This window comes from Camelus bactrianus, chromosome 16 (assembly GCF_048773025.1).
Source record: "Camelus bactrianus isolate YW-2024 breed Bactrian camel chromosome 16, ASM4877302v1, whole genome shotgun sequence".
Lineage (NCBI taxonomy): Eukaryota > Metazoa > Chordata > Mammalia > Artiodactyla > Camelidae > Camelus > Camelus bactrianus.
In genome coordinates this window covers 31,117,834-31,137,866 of record NC_133554.1, presented here as the reverse complement: position 1 = coordinate 31,137,866, position 20,033 = coordinate 31,117,834, and the positions used below count along the sequence as shown (strand labels likewise).

The window sequence follows — 20,033 nt, the reverse complement described above, 5'->3', positions numbered from 1 at the left end:
TAATTGGCCCTGTGAAGAATAGAAGCCAAAGAGACAGAGAGAAGCTAAGAAAACACAAAACAGCAGAACTTTTTTGCGTGGGGATCCCAGTCAACATCACTGCTGCAAAATCAAGCAACAGTCAGAGAAGCCTTATTGAATCTTCTATCTCAGCTTCCCTTCTTGGGTCTTTTAGATGCTAATAAAAACATTAGGTTAATTAACAAGAAAATGAGGAGAGGGAGAAGGGAGAGTCAAGGGAACCATTTCAGCAAGGTGGAAAATTGTAAATGGTTACTAAGAAATAAGATGAATAAAGGAAACATTGATAGGATCAAAATAAAGAAGAAAAACAAAGGGGAGAGTCAAAGGACTCACCTCAGCAGGGTGAAAATATTTAGATAGTTATTAAATGGAATAAATAAAATGGACATTGATGGAGTTGAAACAAAGGTATTAGTAATACAGCACTATGGAAGGTTGGGTGGACCAAAGGGACCCACTGTTTGTTCCCTTACATTAAAAGGCCCCAAATAAGTCCACTCTATTCACTCCAGTGTAGAGGAAAATAAAAATCCAGAGGGCAAAGACTGCAATGAGAAATCTGACCAGAAACTGTCCAGGGCAGTAGTCAGACAGATTAATCTTTGTCATGACAAAAGAACCAGGGTCCCTTGACTCAACCTCTCACTAAAGTCCCAAAGCCCTTTGTACATGAAAGGGTAAAATGGTCAGGGAGTGGAGGAGAAAAGTTTCTGGAACTCCCTGACATGGGTGCCTCATGCCCTGTGGTACCCAAACTTGTTAGTGAAGCCCTAAAAGGGGCTTCAATTAGATTGACAGAATATCGAAATGCAAGGTTGATAGGATTAAGGTGGAGGTTTGGATGAAAATTGGGATGTTTTAAACAGGCTATATAAAGAAGTTGTGTCTCCTTTACCAGAATGTTCTATGAGAATGGACAGTATGTCTGACTAGGGAACATCTCTCTTACCTAATATTGTAAAACCAAAACCTGTTGATGATGTCCTAATGCAGGTTACAGTCAGGAATACAAAGGCTGATGGATTAAGGTGAAAGTCTGGAGGAAAACTGGCATGGCTGAAGTGGACTTATCTCCTTTACCTGAATGTGTCATGGGGATGGACGTTTTATCTGACTAGGGAACTGGTTCTGTAAAACAAGAGGCATGTAAATCTATCCTTCTAGCAATATTAATTGGACATGCTATAAGGGAATGGCTAAGATTGCCCAAGTCCACACAGCAGAGAAGAGAAGCTGGAGTGCTGGTGCGGACAAATTCCGTGTGATAGCTCTACATGGAGCATAGATTGGGGCTCATGGCAAAAGCCTGCAAGCGCTTCCCAAGGACAATTATTGGGATGATGGAATAGAGAATTTCTATTTGAGAGGCAATTAGCAGGCTAACATCAGACATTAACTGAAACTGCCCTTATGATTGCAGGACAAAAAATAACCTTAATATCTGAAATATCCATGATGTCTTAGGTGATGTCATAAAAATGCTCTAATGGGGAGACCAGTGCCCAGACGAGTTCCATAATCAAATAGAAATGGTTTATACAAGATTATGCTACACAGGGAATGCAAAAAGGAGATGCTCACAAGTAAAGAGCCCCCTTTTTCCCAGTACTGACTTTGGAACTGTGCGAGGAGCTGCTGGATTCTATCATTACTTGGACAGTGCCCTATAAACAGCTCTCGACTGACCAACAAAGAGCTGCTTGGTTCATGGATGGCAGTTCCATGGCGAATGGCCAATATCTGGTTTGGAAGACTACCACTCCAATTGAAGAAGTAAAAACAAATGGTTTGGTGGGATGAATTACAAGCTGTTTTCCCAGCAGTGATGGAAGAATTGGACAATAATAAAAGCCTCTATGTTTTGGTTTTTATCTGACTCATGAGTGATGGCAAATAGCCTGCCAATATTGACAGGCAGAGGGCAATGGAAATCTGATCTATTAAAGGGATGCCCATATGGGGCAGAGTCCTATAGAAATCACTATGGGAATTTGAGGAGTACATTAAAGTAGGACAGGTTGATGCCCATCAGAAGAACCCCCTTCCAGGTTTGCACAGTGACCAATAACAAGTGCATATTACAGTGTATTAACTTGAAGAGGGCACCTGGGTCCATGAAACAGATAGACATTTGGGGACCAAAGCAGCACAGAGGGCTGAATCTGGACATATGGCTTTTGCACCTTCTGTGGCTCAAAATGCCAACAAGAACTGTTCTAGAAGAAATAGAGGCTGTAGATGGCAATGGGGGAGATTCCTCAGGGGAAGACCTCACACATAGCTGGCAAGTGGATTACCCTGAACGAATGCCAGTAGCCTAGTGGGGCTACACATGGCTTTGCACAGAATAGACACTGACTCTGGACTGGGCTTTGCTTACCTGGTGGTAGATGCAAATGACCAGTGTGCTATAAAAGAACTGAAACAGAAGATATTGCACCAGTCTGGATCACCAAATCACATTTTTTCAGACCAAGGGACATACTTTACAACTCATGATGTCAAACAATGAGTGAGCAGAGAGAGATTCTCCTGAGAATAACAGTTTCACAGAGAACTGGACTAGGCAGTGGAAACATGGGTTGTTTAGAACAGGGGGAGATGTAGACAGGAAGGGCTGGTTTACATGTCTTCATGAGTGTGTGTTCACACTCAACATAAGAGGGGCTATGGCAGTGCTGTCCTCACTAGACAGATCCCTCTGTCCCTCTGGTGGATCTGGGGAAGAGGGGGTGGGGACAGGCTGCTAGTATGACTGTGCAATTTTCCCATGGGAGGAAGATAATGACATGGTTCTTCCCAAGGGGAGAAAAGACTAGTATGATAACTGTACTTTTTTTTCCTTCCCCACATATCTCAACTTTCTCTTTCCTATCTGATGCCCTGTGGTCACAGGACTGGGGCATAACTACAAGAGCCATAAATAGAGATGATTCCTAAGCAAGAAACTGTAACTATAGATTTAAACCCTTATGTCAGAATTCCTAAAGGCCTGAAAGGGTGGGCTGTGCCTTCACTCCATTTGGCAAAACCGAGGTTAACACTGAATGCAGCTATTGCTTGGCGGTAAAAATAGCCCACTCGTTCTGTACCTAAGTAACTCTATGTATCGGAATAGAAGTGAACTGAAGGGGAAGTAATTACTAGACTAGTATTATTGCCTGAAATCTAGACCAGCACAGTGGCTGAATCTAAAGCTCCTCTCAGAGGTGGAAAAATTTAGGTATAAATAAATGGAGAGAAGGAGGAATAGTAGTTAAGGGTAAAGGAATGAATCAATGGGTTATGTAATAGAGGAAATCCAATTTATATTACAATCTCAAGAGGGGCTCAGAGAAAGGGAATAAGGGATGCTAGAGAAGTTGAAACCATGTATTGCTTAGACCACGGCTTTCTCTGGAAGCTGACAAGATCAAATGGAAGCCTGCAAATCTGACTGGTCTCACCCTGGGAGACATTTTCATGTGTCTGATGATATGAAGTGATGATAGACTGGACTAATTATTACAGACTGAATGTGACTCTAGTAATGTGCCAGTATCTTTTGACTTTTATGATCCTTTTGCTGTAAGAGATTCATGGTCAAAGACAAAATATATATTTGGTCTTTGTCTCAGGTTCCTGGCACAGAGTTCCTAAAACCCTTGGAATTTCCTGAGTGGTAAGAGTGTCTTTTGCTCTTCATAACATGCCCCTTTCAATCACACCTGAGTTTATGCTACTGAGGTGACTTAGTGTGGAACCCCTAGACAGCCTCAGGAAGGGCTGGTCACCAGAAAGACCAAGTGATTAGAGGGCTGGAACTTTCAGCCTCATCCACCAACCTCCAGGAAGGGGAGGGAGGACTGGATATTAAACTCTATTAAAGCTCTTGAACTGTAAGATTCAGAGAGCTTCTGCGAGGACATCAAGGTGCTGGGAGGGTGGTGCCCCCACAGAGGGCATGGAAACTCCACACCCTCCCAGCCCATACCTTGCTCCACACATCTCTTCCATTTGGCTTTTCCTGAGTTGTGTCATTTACAACAAGCCAGTAATAGTAAGTAACGTACTTTCTTAAGTTCTGTGAGTCATTCTAGCAAATTATCTAACCTGAGGGGTGGTTGTGGGCAATCCTGAATTTGTAGTCAAGTTAAACAGAAGTGCAGGTAATCTGGGGACCTGGTACTTCCAACTGTTGTCTGAAGGGAGGGCAGTCTTGTGAGACTGAACCCTTAACCTGTGGGTTCTGCACCAATTCTAGAAGCTAGCGTAAGAATTGAATTGAATTGTTGGATGCCCAGTTGGTGTCTGGAGAATTGGAGAACTGGTGGAAAACATCCCAGACAAACCTTTCCTAACGAACAAGAATTTTCATGATGGAAAAGAGTAAAATAAACACATTATTGAAATATGAAGTTAGTATAACTTGCACACTGAATAGGCACCTTAAATTCTCAAAATTTGCTATTATCCTGTAGCAAATGATTAAATGCAAATATCTGTTAAGTGAACAATACTGAATTTCTCCCAACTCAACCCACAAATGCAAGTTTCCTTGCATATTTCCTGATTTCTTCTCCAAATTGAGCCTCAACCGTATCTCTAGTTTCTGGTTTGTACACTATGGCTCACCTCCTATGTCTTCATCTTCATTGGCTGGGCCTTCTGCACCATCCACATTTTCTGTTTCATGAGGTTTGGTTAAATCGTAGTCATTCAAAAGCACTGAACCTTCTAGGAGATAAAAAGAATTTTAATGATACAGTCAATTTTAAAGGATTTTTATAAACATGTATTAAGACTCCCATTTCAGCTTCACCCAATCCCTTAGTGATGGATGATATCCCTTTTACATACCCCAAGTAGGCTCTATGTGAAACCTCTTGAGGTTTAGAAATATGCCCAGGGTTCATGTGCTTTTCCATTAGACATAATTTTCTTGAATATTTCTTTCGCCTGAGTTAAAATGCACTTAAGTTTCTTCTGCATAGAAATTCTCTCTCCTTCGGTATACCTCACAATATTCAGTAGGATGCCATTGCTAGTTATAAGCAAGAAATATTAATATAATATATAATTATACCTATTAATATAATTATAATATACAGCATAATTAATATAAATATTATTAATATTAATGTATAGTGATAACAAATAAAGTCTGAAACAAAGTTTCAAATAAAGTCTGAAAATACTGGCATAATTCAATTTGGGAAAGATGCTTTCCTGAGAGAAAGCCTGTAAGCTTCTGTATACCAAACTCTATTTTCCCTTTCTGTTCACATTATGAATGTAATTCTGTGGAAAACATATTGGCCCCTAAGTTCCTTTACTTCTTCAAACATTTACTAAATGTTGACAGGGCTACAGATAGGAATGTCATAATTCCATAAGTCTTCAAAGAGCTTATACTTCGCAGATGTCAATAAGACAAGCCCACAACTATAATGTGAGACTTAGACAAGAGGTAATACAAGTCTGTAATGTAGACTTGGACAAGAGATTAAGGGAAATACAAAGCATATGCAAGTAAAAGGCAGTAGACATAACAAAAGCATGGTTAAGTAAAACAGCAAACTTATTAAAAATGGAGTTTAGCAAAAATATAATTTTTATAATAAATATTGATAATATTAGAAGGAAGGAAGAAGGAACAATGTAGCTGGAATTATTTCATATCTAAACATGAGAGCTTAACAAAAAGATGATAACAAAAGAAATGAACAGAAAAGATACCCACTTCCTACCAAACTCCTCTCCAACATTCAATAAAATATTTACTGAGAACCTATTATATGCAACAAATAGTCAAAGACACGGAATCCTGTGGCACTAAGGAGGGGCTGAAGTAGGAGAGGTGACTAGAAACTCTAGTGGATCCTTTTAGCTGCAGGCAGGACTGAACACACGAAGCAGGACTTTTACTGGAATGTAGGAGTGAAATGGAAATAGATCTCATAAAATCCATGATTAAGAGGTCCTGAAAATGTGGTCATCATGGACTCAGGTTTTGATTTTTCGGTAAAGTTTCTAATTTCTGCATATTATAACATGTACTCTAAGACACAAGGACTCTAAAATACTGCTCTAAATAATAGTTTACTTTTCTCAGGCCTGAAATGATGGGCATACAGTGCGCACCTGAACAACCAGTATGAGGTACAGTTTCAACTAAAACATAGGGTTACAGTAACACAACAAGGCATTTAAGTGGTAAATTAGCTTTGATTCAAATGAGTTAATCAATGGAGAAAACACAGAAGTTATTCTTAGGAAATAGATTATTTTAAATGTTTATAGTTTATTCTGGAGCAGGGGGTCAGCAAACGGTGACCCGAGGCCCAAATGCAGACATGGCTGGTTTTCGTATGGTCCCAGGTTTTTACATTTTTAAAGGGTTGTAAAAAATAGACAGAGAAATATGTAACAGAGACCATATACAGCCTGCAAAGCCTAAAATATTTACTATCTGGCCCTTTACCAAAAAAAGCTTGCTGACCACCATTCTTGAGTGAAAAGCACAGGTTGTTCAAATATAAGTTACTGTATTGTTCAACAAAAACTGTTTATTGAAACCAATCAGTTGAAAAAATTTTAGAAGAGAAAGAAAACAGCGATTAACATTAGGTGGTATGATTTGGCTCCGTGATGCTAAGGAACTCATGTGATCTAAATAGATGGGTTATCTTTGTATCAAGAAGAGACAATCACATTTGTTTTCCCCAACACATTTCCCAACACATTTTTACTGCAATCACAATATTCCTCCTTCTTCGGTCTATTCACTAAAGGTGTATTTTTAGAGAGGAAAGACCTGACATTACCTGTGGGCACAGACTGCTCCTGAGTGCTTTTCAGTTCCACATTTGGTTTTATATCTGAAAAGAAAAGGATTATAAATATTAGCTACTTAGAGTAAATTTTTTTCAGATTTGAGCATTCTCAATTAAATAAAGACATCGTTTTGGAAGACTTAGCAACTGATTTCCTCTTCGGAGCTGGACTATTTTTTTCCCTATATCCTCCCTAAAAGGTGCCTCAAGGAGAATAAAAGGAATCATCTAGACAGCAATTATATTTTAAAGTGATTAAGATGAAAAAATTAGTACTTTATATTTACCCACATACGTAAACTTTCTGGTACTTTTTATTTTTTCATGAAGATCTGAATTCCTACCTGGTGTTGTCTTTGTTTAGTAAAGAGCTTTCTTTAGTATTTCTAGTTGGGCAACTGTGTAAGTGACAACTTTGCTTAGTTTTCATTTTTCTGGAAATATCTTTATTTTTGCCATCAATTTTGAAGGATATTTTTACTTGACATAGAATGATGGGTTGACAGTTTTCTTCCAGCCCTTTAAAGACAGCATTCCACTATCTTCCAGCTTCTATTGTTTCTGATGAGAACATTTGTACTGATGTTTTCCCATATGTATTTTTTTTTCTCTAAATGCTGTCAAGATTTTCTCTCTACCTTTGGTTTTCAGCAGTTTGACTATGATATGCCTAGGTGTGATTTTATCTGAATTTATCTCACTTGGGTCTACAGAACTTATCTATAAAATTATGTTTTTCATCAAACCTGAGAAATTTTCAGCCACTGTTTTTTGGAATACTTTTTCTCTTCCATTTTCTTGCTCCTTTTTCTTCTAGGTCTTCAACTACGTGTATGTTAGACTTTTTCGTATTTTCTCACAGTTTCCTGAGGCTCTCTCTGTTCTTTTTCCTTCCAATGTTTTCTTCTGGTGTTCAGATTGAATACTTTCATTGATAAATCCTCAAGTTCACTTACTCTTTCTTCTGTCATCTTAATTTATTGTCAAGCCTGTCCAATGAGTTTTTATTTCAGATAATGTAATTTTTAGTTCTAGAATTTTCATTTTGTTTTTTTATAGTTTCTTTGTTGAAATTTCCTATTTGTTAATTATTATAAGCATATTTTCCTTTGCATCTTTGAGTATAATCATTATACCTATTTAAGATTCTTGTCTTCCAATTCCAAAATCTATGTCAACTTGGGATCAGCACCTTTGATTTCCTTTTCTCTTGGGTATGAGTCACATTTTCTTGCTTCTTCATATGACCAAATAATTTTGGGTTGTACCCTGGACATTACAAAAATATGTTACAGAATTTCTGGAGCTGTTATGTTCCTTTCAAGAGTATAGAAGTTTTTCTTTGTTTATTTTGCTTTTTAAAGTGTATAGTTAACATAAATTCTGTGTCACTTGTGGTGGGTAGCAGCTAGGGTAACCAAATGCCCCACTATATCTGGGATTGAGGGTTTCCCCAGACTACAGTTTCCCCAGACTACAGAACTTTTACAGTCTCAGGGAAACTGGGACAAGTTGGTTGTTCTTGCAGAAGTGTAAATCTCTGCTCAGTCACTTTAGCCTCAGATGGATTGCTCAGGATGTGACCCATATATGTGTAGTTCAAGGATTAGCTAAAGATTTAGTCCAGCCAGAGAATTTACACACATTCTAGGATTTCTCCCTTTACTTCCCAGTACTATGATTGCCATGATTTTTTAAACCAGTAAAACTGTGTTTTGGTCACCCTGAGGCTAAAACTGAGGCCTTCCCTTGGGCAAAAAAACCATAAAAAAGGTTGGCTTTTGTTTGTTTTCCAATCCGTGCAAGTAACAGCCTTTCTATATTTTGTCCAGAATCTGTATTTTGTTATCTGTTGGAAGTTTGGTTCAATAGGACATGTTCCTCCATTACTCGAAATTGAAACTCTCCTTTGTTCTTTACTAGTGATTATATACCCAAAACTGTTCAGGATAGAACTACTTTCAAATATTCTATACTACACTTCAGTCATATTCCAATTTTTGTTTTGAAAAATACAGTCACTATATGTACAGTCTATACTAATTTAAAAATTTAACATGTCACCCAATAGATGTTAGCAGCAAAGCATAAAGGCAGAGAAAATACACATATTTCTTAAGTAAGCAAAGGGGTAGCCTGGTACGTGGTGTCAAAACCCAAGATGGGGGAAAGGAACGTCCATGCCAGGAATGGGAACAGGCCGGGGCAGGCTGCTGGAGACCAACCAGCATGAAGAGTGTGCCTGCGTGGGGTGGGCATTCTGAATGAGATCAGGAGGGATTCTACATGAAGGTAGCCAATATGGGAAGTCAGAACCTGAGCAGGATAAGAAGGGCACCCATGCAGGAGAATTACATGACTTGGAGCATTAGCGTCTGAGAGGGATGAAGAGGGTATCCAAGTAAGGGATGAGGAGTCAGAGCCTGAGCACAGTGAAGGGGACATCTATGCCTGGGGGTGGTCTGGTGTGCGGTTTCAGAGACTAAACAGGGTGAGCAAGGCACCCACACAGAGACAGTGGGGGCTGGCACCATGGAGCCCAAATGGAATGAGGAGAACCTCTGTGAATGGGAGCGCAAAGTGCCAGAATTCGAGTGGGGTGGAGGGCATCTACATATTAGGGGCATCCTTGCACTGAGATGTCAGACCCCAACAGCTGAAAAGAGTGTCCACACTGATCAGTGGCTGTGGTACAGGGTATCAGAACCCAAGTGAGGCAAGGAGAGCAACTTCTCTGAAGAGAGGATGGCAGTGGCAATGGATGATTGGTTATATAAAGGAGGACTGATCAAATACGAAAACTGTAATAAGGATAATGAGACCCAGGTTTTTCTCTGTCAGAGAAGCGAGTTAAAAATATAGAAACCTGTGGTACCATATTGGAAACAGAAGTATTGGCAGGAACACATAGCTTCTACCATATATAGATACAAAATATAGGCATAAACATGTGTGTATATATAAGGTATACACACATATACTCTCTAGCCCTGTCCACTGAGAGCGCCTAGGAGGAGGGACACCACCCCAGCTTCTAGCATACACAGATAATCTTCCAAATTTCATTCTCAACTTAAATGACCTAGACTCCTTGGGGAAATGGCTGACTCCAGGGCTGGGGCAGGGAAAGTGCAGGTGAGTCTGGAACATTTTGTTGTTCCAGAAAGCAAGGAAGTGCTCGCAGAACTAAGAGAATATAGAAATCATTTTGAAGGGGTTTGCACTGGCCAAATCTGAGACAAAAGAGCATCAAAATCATAACGATAGTATTGAAAAAGAATAGAAATTCATGAGTCCATATTGACATTAATAAGTAAGTGAATAAATTGAAAGTGTAGTAGCAAATGGAGTATTTATAGAGTTTCAAAGTGCTTCTCCTCAAAATAACTTCTTATTTCAAGGATGAAAAGAGAAACTATATAGTGGAGAGCCTGGTAGACACTACTAAAACTGAGCAAAGTGATCATCGTCAGTAACAGGACAAATGAAAAGTATGTGCTCCCGATTATGAAAAGAACACAGTATCACTTCTGTGATATTCTTGTCAAGTAAGCAAAACATGAGGAAATAAACTCTGAGGGATAATTTATAAAATAACTGGCTTATCCTCAAGCATCAAGGTCATGACAGACTGAGGAACTATTTAAGACTGAAGGAGATTGAAGAGGTGTGACAGCTAAATGCAGTGTGTGATTCTGAGCTGAATCTTCCTGAAGTCAAGGACATTATAGAAACAACTGGAGAAATCTGAATGGGGCCTGAAGATTAAATGGTAGTAATGGACCAGTGTTAATTTCCTGATTTGGATGGTTGTTTTGTGGTTATGTAGGAGAACGTAGAACATACACACTAAAGTATTCAAGGGTGAGAGGATTTCACGTCAGCAACTTACTCTCAAAATTTCCGGAAAAAAAACAGGTTTTTTGTACTGTATTGCAACTTTTCTGTAAGTTTGATAGTTTTTTTCTTTTCTTTCTTTCTTTCTTTTCTTTTTTTTTTTTTTTTTTAGTTTAAAAAAGCTAACTGTGAAACTTTTAACTGCACACTAAAGGGATTCTTAACAGGAAAAAAAGAAAGAAAACGATCTCAAAAGTTTCACATGAGCAATCTTCATGTGAAAACATCTTTTAGTTACTACACAGTAAGATGGCTTTTGATTTGGTGACCTAAAGGAAAAAGGTCCTGATCCCCTGAACCTTTTAAACCTCTGACAATGACATTTAAATAGCTCTCAGTATTTTTTTCAAGCAGCCTTTGTGTGCTGTGAATAACACCAGAAGTAACTGAGTACAGTTTCCAAGAGAAAAAGGAGATTCTGACTACATGAGTATTTAGAACTTAAAGGAGACATTAACACCATCTGTAATCAGGCTACATGGATGTTTCTTCTTAGGTACTAAAAAATACTTAAAACACAAGGACAAAATAAACTGGAATGCATTTTTTCCCCTAAACTCAAGGGTCTTTATAAAAACATGAAGTCCAGGAGTAGATAGATGGTAAAGGAATTCCCATCTAAAGACCAGAAACCTGTTAAATATTTCTAAGTGCAGCAAAAACTTTTCAGTTTTTAATGGACCGTTTTGTAATTCCTTCATACTTTAGTCCAAAAAAGCTTTGAAAAAGTTTCCATTTGATGGTGTCTACTGGGGTCTTTTTAACCAGTTGGCAGCTATTGTCCAAAAAGAATGCTCCAGAAAGTTAAGAAGGAAGGGTCCTTATATTGCTTTTGATAGAAATATGCTTGTTTTTAAATATTTGATGCCAACGAAGGAAGAATTCCAAAGTGGGTTTTTTTGTTGTTGAAATACAAATCTCATCAATTTTCTACAACTCTCCTGTTGTTTGAGTAGGAGAAGTACGCTTCTGCCCCAGGGTCTTTGCTTTTGCCCTTCCTTCTGACTGGAATCCTCTTCCTCTAAATAGTCACCTGACCCACTTACTTTCTTCATTCAGGTGTGTGCTCAAAAGTCACCTTATCAAACAAGCTCTACTTGACTACTCTAATGTGAAATGTCATCCTCCATTGTCACTTCCTTTTCTCTTACTTTGCTTTACTTTTCTTCCTAAGATTTCTTCATTGTCACCACTTGACATATATTTGTTCATTTTTTAGATATGTCTCCTGCACCGGAATGTAAACTCCATGAGTAAAAGGATGTTGAATGTTATTTTTTATTACTACTTTGCTATATCTTCAGCTTCCAAATTAGTGTCCACTTGTGATGATCACTCAATAAATGAACACGTGGACTTTTACATCTCTATCTTTGATACTTATGGACATTCTAGATCAAGGTTCTGCAAACTACAGCTTATCACCTGTTTTTGTACAGCCTGTGACCTAAGAGGGATTTTTACACTTTTAAATGGTTGAAAAAAATCAGAATAATACTGTTTCATGCAACTTGAAAATTACAAGGATTCGAACTGCAGCATTCATAAATAAAGTTTTATTGGAACACAGCCAAACTCATTCATTTATGCGTTGTCTCTGGATGCTTTTGTCCTACAACAGCAGAGTTGAGAACCGTCAAAAAAACCCACAGAGACTGTACGACTTGCAAAGCCTAAAATATTCACTATCTGGTCCTTTACAGAAAAAGTTTGTCAAGATCTGCTCTAAATCTATTCTTAATACTATCTCTAATACTGTACTGTACAGTAGCCACTAGCCACATATGCCAAGTTAAGTTTAAATTTAAGTTAATTAAAATTTAAAAATTTAGTTTCTCAGTCACCCAACCACATTTCAAGTACTCAATAGAACATGTGGCTAGTAGCTTTTATATTGGACAGCACAGATAAAGAACATTTCCAGCACAGAAAATTCTACTGAATAAGTCTGCTCTAGATTTCAGAATATCTTGCTGCTGCCTTGGATACCACTCACTGCAAAGCTATTTCTTTGAAAACAAACATTCAAACTCTGAATCAGGAAAAAAGAAGTAAATCAAACCATTTTATGGTTTGATAAATTAATATGATTTTAATGAATCAATACTTAATTCATAAAAATTAAATTTCAACCAAAATTCTAAAGATATTATACTAGGAAACATCTTAACAATTACAATCTTCTATCAACATTTCTAAAACTTTTGCAATTGGAATTTCAAGGAAAAGTTGCAATTTCCATTAATGCAGTAATCAAAGAGATAAAAGATTTAGACAGTACCTTTCATACAAAGCATTTTACAAATTTAACCGATTAAAAAATTAATGTGACTTTTCAGAGGGTTAAAAAAAAAAAACACATGATGCCAAACATTCAGATGTAACATTTTAGAAGGTACCTATACATATGCATACAAATACATACCTAGCATATACATTAGGATTTTTTTATATCATTAGATAAACCCATTTTTCTTTCTCATCTAAAAGTCAAAATTATAATTTAGAAGAAAACTCTGATCAACACTTTCATATCATTTGCCCTCCTGCTCTTCCCACAACTAACCAATTTCCTGATATGTTTTAGGCTTAAATGAATCGTTAAGTGTTTTCCATTGACATCTTTTCTCTTAAATAACACATCTTGTAAAAGCATAACTATTCTGTTACTGATATAGCACACATATATACTGGACTGTAAAAGTTAAAGGTTATTTCTTTTGTAGCCTTCCAAGCACTCTGTAAATTCAAAGCTTTACTGGCAATCTCAAATAGTTTTCTACCAGTATTGAAAACAAGCCTCATCACATTGCTTACTGAGACATGACAATTTCAAATTTGTTTTTATTGCTTCAGATTCTCTTTTCTTTGACAAAGATGCTGTTTAAAATTTTTTCACTAGTTAGAATTTTTGTTAAAGGGTTTTTTTTCCCTCAGAGAGTCTAGCATTTTATGTGGTGCAAAATGAAAAGGGGTAGATTACAAATAAAATATAAACTTGGAAATGGCAGGAGTCTGGTTAATTGAAATTTTATCAAAATTCACATGTGAATAATAGGTTATCTATGAACAAAATCAAATATTTACATTAGTAACAATATCTGCAATCATATTTTTAACTCGAATGGCTATAAACTTGCCTTTATTTTGATACTATTAAGTAATTATCATTCAATTAAGAATACCAGCTAGTAAAGTTCTACTCTTAGTTTTGAGATCAGATTCCAACTTGCTGGTCTGTTTTTCCAGTAGGAGATAAAGAAGTTAAAGGAGAGCAAAATGTCAATCTCAGAAAGAATCCTGCCCCGAGTCTGCCAGCTGCCAGAAAGCTGTCTCTGAATGTCAACGTTCCTCTTTATCTTTATAACAGTAAACTGATTCCTCTATCCCCTTACCTTTTTTTTTAAATCTAAAAAGTCCACTTTTACTTTTTAACTAAAAACTATGGAAATGGAGTCACTGACTACAAAGATGTATTCATAATTGTAACATTAACACTCAGGACCATAAATGTGGCACAGAAGTGTTAGCTACTCTTTCTGAAAGGTCCTTCATGAGTTCTCTTTATTGCTCCCACATACAATCATTCCTGGAATCTTACCATCACAAGAACAGTTCTGGGTACAAAAAATGATCCCTGTAACCGATGAAATTAGAATATTAGAATGGGAGAGGATATCTTAACTATCTTATCTCTGCTTTCTCTGCTATCTGATACTTGAATTTCCTTCAGTATCTCCCTATTTGGGTTGTAAGCCTCTGCTTAGACACTTCCAAGAATCAGAAGTTATGTCTTTCCATTTCAGAAAAACTGTAATGCTTTAAAAGTTCCTCCTTAAATGTAGTGGAACTCAAATTTCCTAAACTGTCCGTTTCAGGTCCTAGTTCAGCTTTCTGGGAACATCCAGAATAAGTTATTATACAAATGCTACCAGTCAGTTCCCTAACCGTAGTGAGAGCTTTCTTTTGGACCTGGTTTTGTTTGTCTGTGGTCCTCCAAAAATGTGGCATCAAGCACTTAGCTCAGGAGGTTAAATGAGATTTCATATTATCTCATAGCATTTCGGGAAGATAAACAGGTGCAATGGCATTTATTATTCTCCCCATTTTACAGACAAAATTTAAGACACAAAGAATGACAAAAAAATATAAAGTCATATAATTGTCTAAAGGTACAATGTCAGTGACACCTTATGAAGAGAAGCAGGATTCGTTTCTTGAGATTCACCTTTGTTTCAAAGAATTGAAATAATGTTTTAAAATGCTTTCTTGTATAGATTATAGATCTTAGAAGAAGGTCAGAACTAGAAGAAATTTTAAACTCAATTAATTTCAAACACCTCAAGTGACTATGATTGAGAGAAAAGGAAGATATTAAAAAGGGAGCATGACTTAAAAATCAGAGCAATCTCTCCAACCATGAAATATCTCCTTCCCTTCTTTCCTGGATTAATGTAAAGGTAAGAAATATCGAGGTTAATTGTCTGAGAACATCAGATCAAATACAGCCCACACTACCATTTTAATACCTCTTACCTTACCCTTTTTTACAAAATATTCCATTTTTTCTCTAGATTAAATGTCTAGTGAAGAAATTATAGATTATAGGGCACAGGTCTAAAACAACAAATTCAATATCTAGTGTTATTTTCCTTGAAAGATCAGTTACTCTAAAGTTGTAGAAAAATAAATATATTTGTATTTTACCATGGATATCACATGCCAGCAAACGAACATGCAGAGAGAAAAGGAAGAATGGGTATTTCATGTCAATTGATACTTTTAAAAACTGTGCTAATGTGATTGAATCCAACATATTGCAAGTAAGATTTTGATTCTGTAACTGTAAAATGGCTAGTTTCTATTATAAAATAGGTGGAATCAAAAACAGAATAATTAATCTGGAGTAGGTAATAGATCTAAATGTGAAAGTTAAAACAATCAAATTTCTAGAGGAAAACAAAAGAGAATATTTTCATGGCCTTGGATAGGCAAAGATTTTTTAAGCAGGACATAACGTGCACTTAATCCCAAAAGAAAAAAAGTGATAAATTAGTCTTTGATAAAATTAAGAATTCTATTTATCAAATAGATTAAGAAAATAAATAAGCATGTTACAGACTTGGAGAAAATATTTGCAATACACATTTGACAAAGTACATGTTTCCAAAACTTTAAGTGCCTACGAAATCAATAAGAAAAGTGCAAACAACACAACTTAAAAAAAATGTACAGAAGACTTACAGCACTTCAGGAAAGAGGATATCTAAACAGCCAATGAACATACGAAAATGTACTCAACATCATTACTCATCAGGAAAATGCAAATTAAAACCACAATGAAAGGCCACTACACCCCCACCAGAATGGCTAAAATTAAAAAGACTGACAATAGCAAGTGTTGACAAAATGTGGAACAACTGGAGCTCTCAGACACTATGGAAGGGTAAACTGGTCCAACCATTTTGGAAACTGTTTGGCAGTATGTATCGAAGCTAAATATACACCCACCCTATGACCCAGAAATGCTAGTCCTAGGTATATATCCAAGAAATGAATGTATTTGTTCACCAAAAGACATGTATAAGAATGTTCATCATATAAGGGGGAGGGTATAGCTCAATTGGTAGAGTGCATGCTTAGCATGCACGTGGTCCTGGGTTCAATCCCCAGTACCTCTATTGAGTAAGTAAATAAATAAATAAACCTAATTACCTTTTCCCTCAAAAAAAAAAAAAGAAAGAAAGAAAAAAAGAATGTTCAACATATAGATAAATACTGGAAACAATCAAATGTTCATCAACAGTACAAATGTGGTATGCTCATACTGCTCAACAATAAAAGAGAATGAACTACTAATAAATGGAACAATATGGATGGATCTCAAAAGTATATTAAGCAAAAGAAGCCAGACACCATAAAGTACATACAGTATGATTTATATGGAATTCAAGAAGAGGAAAACTGATCTATGATGGCAGAAGTCTGAATAGCATTTTACTTGGGGTGAAGGGAGGTATTATAAATGGGCACAAGGGAATCTTCTGGTGGAATACAAATATTTCATATCTTAACCTGGAAGGTGTGTATATAGGTAAAAATCAACCAACCTATATACATGAGAAATATATACTTCATTATATAAGTTATTCCTTAAGTTTAAAAAAATCTATTGAACACAAACATTTTCAAATATCTAAAATGCCAAACCTGGGGGAGGTAGGTATAGTGCAGGGATAGAGTGCATACTTAGCATGCACTAGGTCCTGGGTTCTAACCCCAGTACCTCCGTTAAAAAATAATAAAATAAAATGCCAAACCTTAGAAATGGAATTTTAGAAGGATCTTCCCACTTTTGAAAAAAGTTTGAATTTCAAGGGTTACTCAGGATTCTTCTATAGAGTCTTTATGGATTACATCTATACCAACCATCCATTGAATGGGCACCATATAAAAATTCTCATGGCGAGGAAATTTATTTACATGTTATGTGCCAACTAAATATGAATATATTTTTGGTGATATCTTAAAATAAAAATTAAAAAGTAACTTCTGAGTAACAAAAATAGCTGATCAAATTTTCCTGAGAATTGAGATTTCAAGATCTGTTTCTATTTTGATCTTTGATTTTTTTTTCCCCAATAAATTTAGGCTACAGATAGTTTGTGTCATTCATCTTTGGAAAACAAAAACAAACAAACAAACAAAATCTTTTGATCCACATTTCTCTCCAGCACTTATTTCTCCCTTTCACCTCCTAGCTAAACTTCTAGGGAAAATGGTCTGTATAAATGTTTTGACTTCCTCTATTCCTGTTTCTGCTTTAACCATTTCAATTTGGTTTCCATCCCCACCACTGCACAAAAACCACTTTTGTTAAGGTCACTGGCAAGTTTTATGTTGCCAAAAATCAACCCACACTTTTTGTCCTCACCTTACTTGACTTTCCAGCAACATTCAACATAGCTGACCACCCACTCCTTCATAAAACATTCTCCTCTCTTGAATTCTGTTACACCACACTCTGTTGGTTTTTCTCCAGTCTTGCCACAGCTGCTTCTCTTTTGCTGGCTCCTCCTCCTCTACCTGACCACTTAAATGAGATGCTTCTCAAGGCTCAATCCTGAGCTCCCTTCTCACAATACATTGTCTCTTTAGGTGACCCCAGTCATTCCCATGGTGCTAAGTATCATCTATGTACTGAGGACCACCAAACTTGCCAGACCTTTTATTTAGAGGAGAGATTCACCAACCCTGTCCCCAACCATTATTCTCCATTTTAGCACATTTTATTTCCTTCATAACACTTAGCATAATTTTAATTTTTTTAAAGAATATTTATTTGTTTGGGAACATACCTTCCTCATCTGACTGTAAATTCCGTGAGGGCAAAAGCACTGTTGTCTTGTTCACCATCTTATTGCCAATATTTTGCATACATGGGACAGAACAGACATTCAATATTTTTTTAATGAAGAATGAATGAATATTTCTGACTTTTGAATTATACTGTGTTATAAATGTTGTTACAAAGTAAGTCAAAATTAAATGTTGTAAAACTTTCACTGCTCAGCTATGTTTTAAAACCAGCATTTAAGCAATAAAAAATATATTTTAAATACATATATAAAGATAATCCACCACTAATCCAACATGTGTTATGAGAGTGATAATGAATTTTACCAATACTTCTAAAACTGTAGGCAATGTTTATCAGAATTTAGTACACACAAGAATTCCCTAGGAACCTTGTTAAAATGCAGATTCTGATTCAGCAAGTCTGGCCTGAAAGTTTGCATTTATAACACATCCCGGATGTTGCCAATACTGCTGGTCCATAGACCATACTTAGCAAAGGTCTAAAGGATCCTTGTAAATGATTTATGAACTAAACCGAACATCTGCTGGGCCCTAACTTTGTGTCTAGCAGGATGCTAGGTGATTTTCGTACACCTTATCTTATTCAGACTACAGCTGGTCTCTTGTAGTTCAGTAAACTTAGAGTGGTTCTCAACCTTACCAAGACCAAATGCCCCTCCTTTTAGAAAAAACACTTTATAATAAATACTTCTTTTACCATCATAAATTAAGTATAACCTATCCACACATATAAGCTTTTTAAAAAATAAAGCCCTAACTGTAACATAAAGGTGAAATAAATTGATAATAAAATGATTAGTATTTCAATATGTAAATGTACAGGATCACTCACAAAGAGTCAAAGTAGCAATTATTCTAGAAGATATAATAAAAAGATAGATGTGTTTGTAGAATCACCACGAAAGCAAGAGATAAAAAATGCAGGATATACGCTGCATCAATAATGGTAAAAGTATCTCGGCTCTGAACTAAACAAAGAATCATCTCCTAATTTATGTAGCAGTTGCTTTCTTAGATAATTTAGATTGTATTAAAACAATGCAAAAAATACTTCATGTTTATACATAAAATGGAGTTAGGTTCTATAAATCATTAGATAGACATAAAATGTTATCAAGTTTCAGAAAAGGGAATGATTCCAACCTAGGACGAGGGACAGCTTCCTCAAAGACATGGCATTTGGGATGGACAATAATGGCACAACTGTGGTGATATTAATAGTGTTGAGAAGTTGGTTTGGGTTGGAGAGACAATGAGTTCACTCTTGGACCTGAGTTTGAAGAGAATTAGAAACATGAGAGTTAAGGAAAAGCAATGTATGCTCAAGGAACACTAAGCAGTGTGAAATAACCACATTAGAAGACATGATACCACTGGCAAGGTATAGTGAAGCCACATTGTGGATTATTTTAAATGCCCAACTAAGAAATACTTAAAATGGTTTTTGAGTAGGGGGATAACTTGATACTTTCAGAAGAACACTCTGGCAGCAATCCTCAAAATGGATTCAAAGAGGAAAGTCTAGATACAGGGTTACCAGTAGAAAAAACATGGAACGGTCTGAATCAGTAGTTTTCAAAATGTGTCCTGTGGCACTCCAGAGTTCCGAAAGGCTGCCACAGGGGCTGATCTGTGGCAGAGGAAGGAAAGGGTCAACAGCTAGGCAGGCCTAGGCAGTGGTCTCTTGCCCTCTCCCCTCTCCCGCCTGGAACATCTGTCCTACATAAGATTTTGGTACAAAAGGGTATTCTGATGATTACAAAAAAACAATTTTGTCTTGTTTTTATGTCTCATCCCAATTCTTGCTCAACTGTGAGGCTGACTAGAACACTTCTAGGGGCCATCATACAATTATCAAGTATCACTGTATAGAAATAGCAGCTATAAGATATATAAGCACTATATTAATTCTTAACA

General features: G+C 36.6%; 1 protein-coding gene across 2 annotated transcripts in view; it reads right to left on the bottom strand.

The window, feature by feature from the left end:
• IKZF3 (IKAROS family zinc finger 3) overlaps positions 1-20,033 on the bottom strand; it is a 79,444-nt gene that overhangs the window by 51,781 nt on the left and 7,630 nt on the right. For both annotated transcript variants that reach the window (XM_010960466.3, XM_074342899.1), the window contains exons 2-3: positions 6,831-6,884; positions 4,639-4,740 (exon numbers count right to left, since the gene is read on the bottom strand). In XM_010960466.3, the coding sequence (XP_010958768.1) occupies positions 4,639-4,740; positions 6,831-6,884 (156 nt within the window). The remainder of the gene's footprint in view (positions 1-4,638; positions 4,741-6,830; positions 6,885-20,033) is intronic.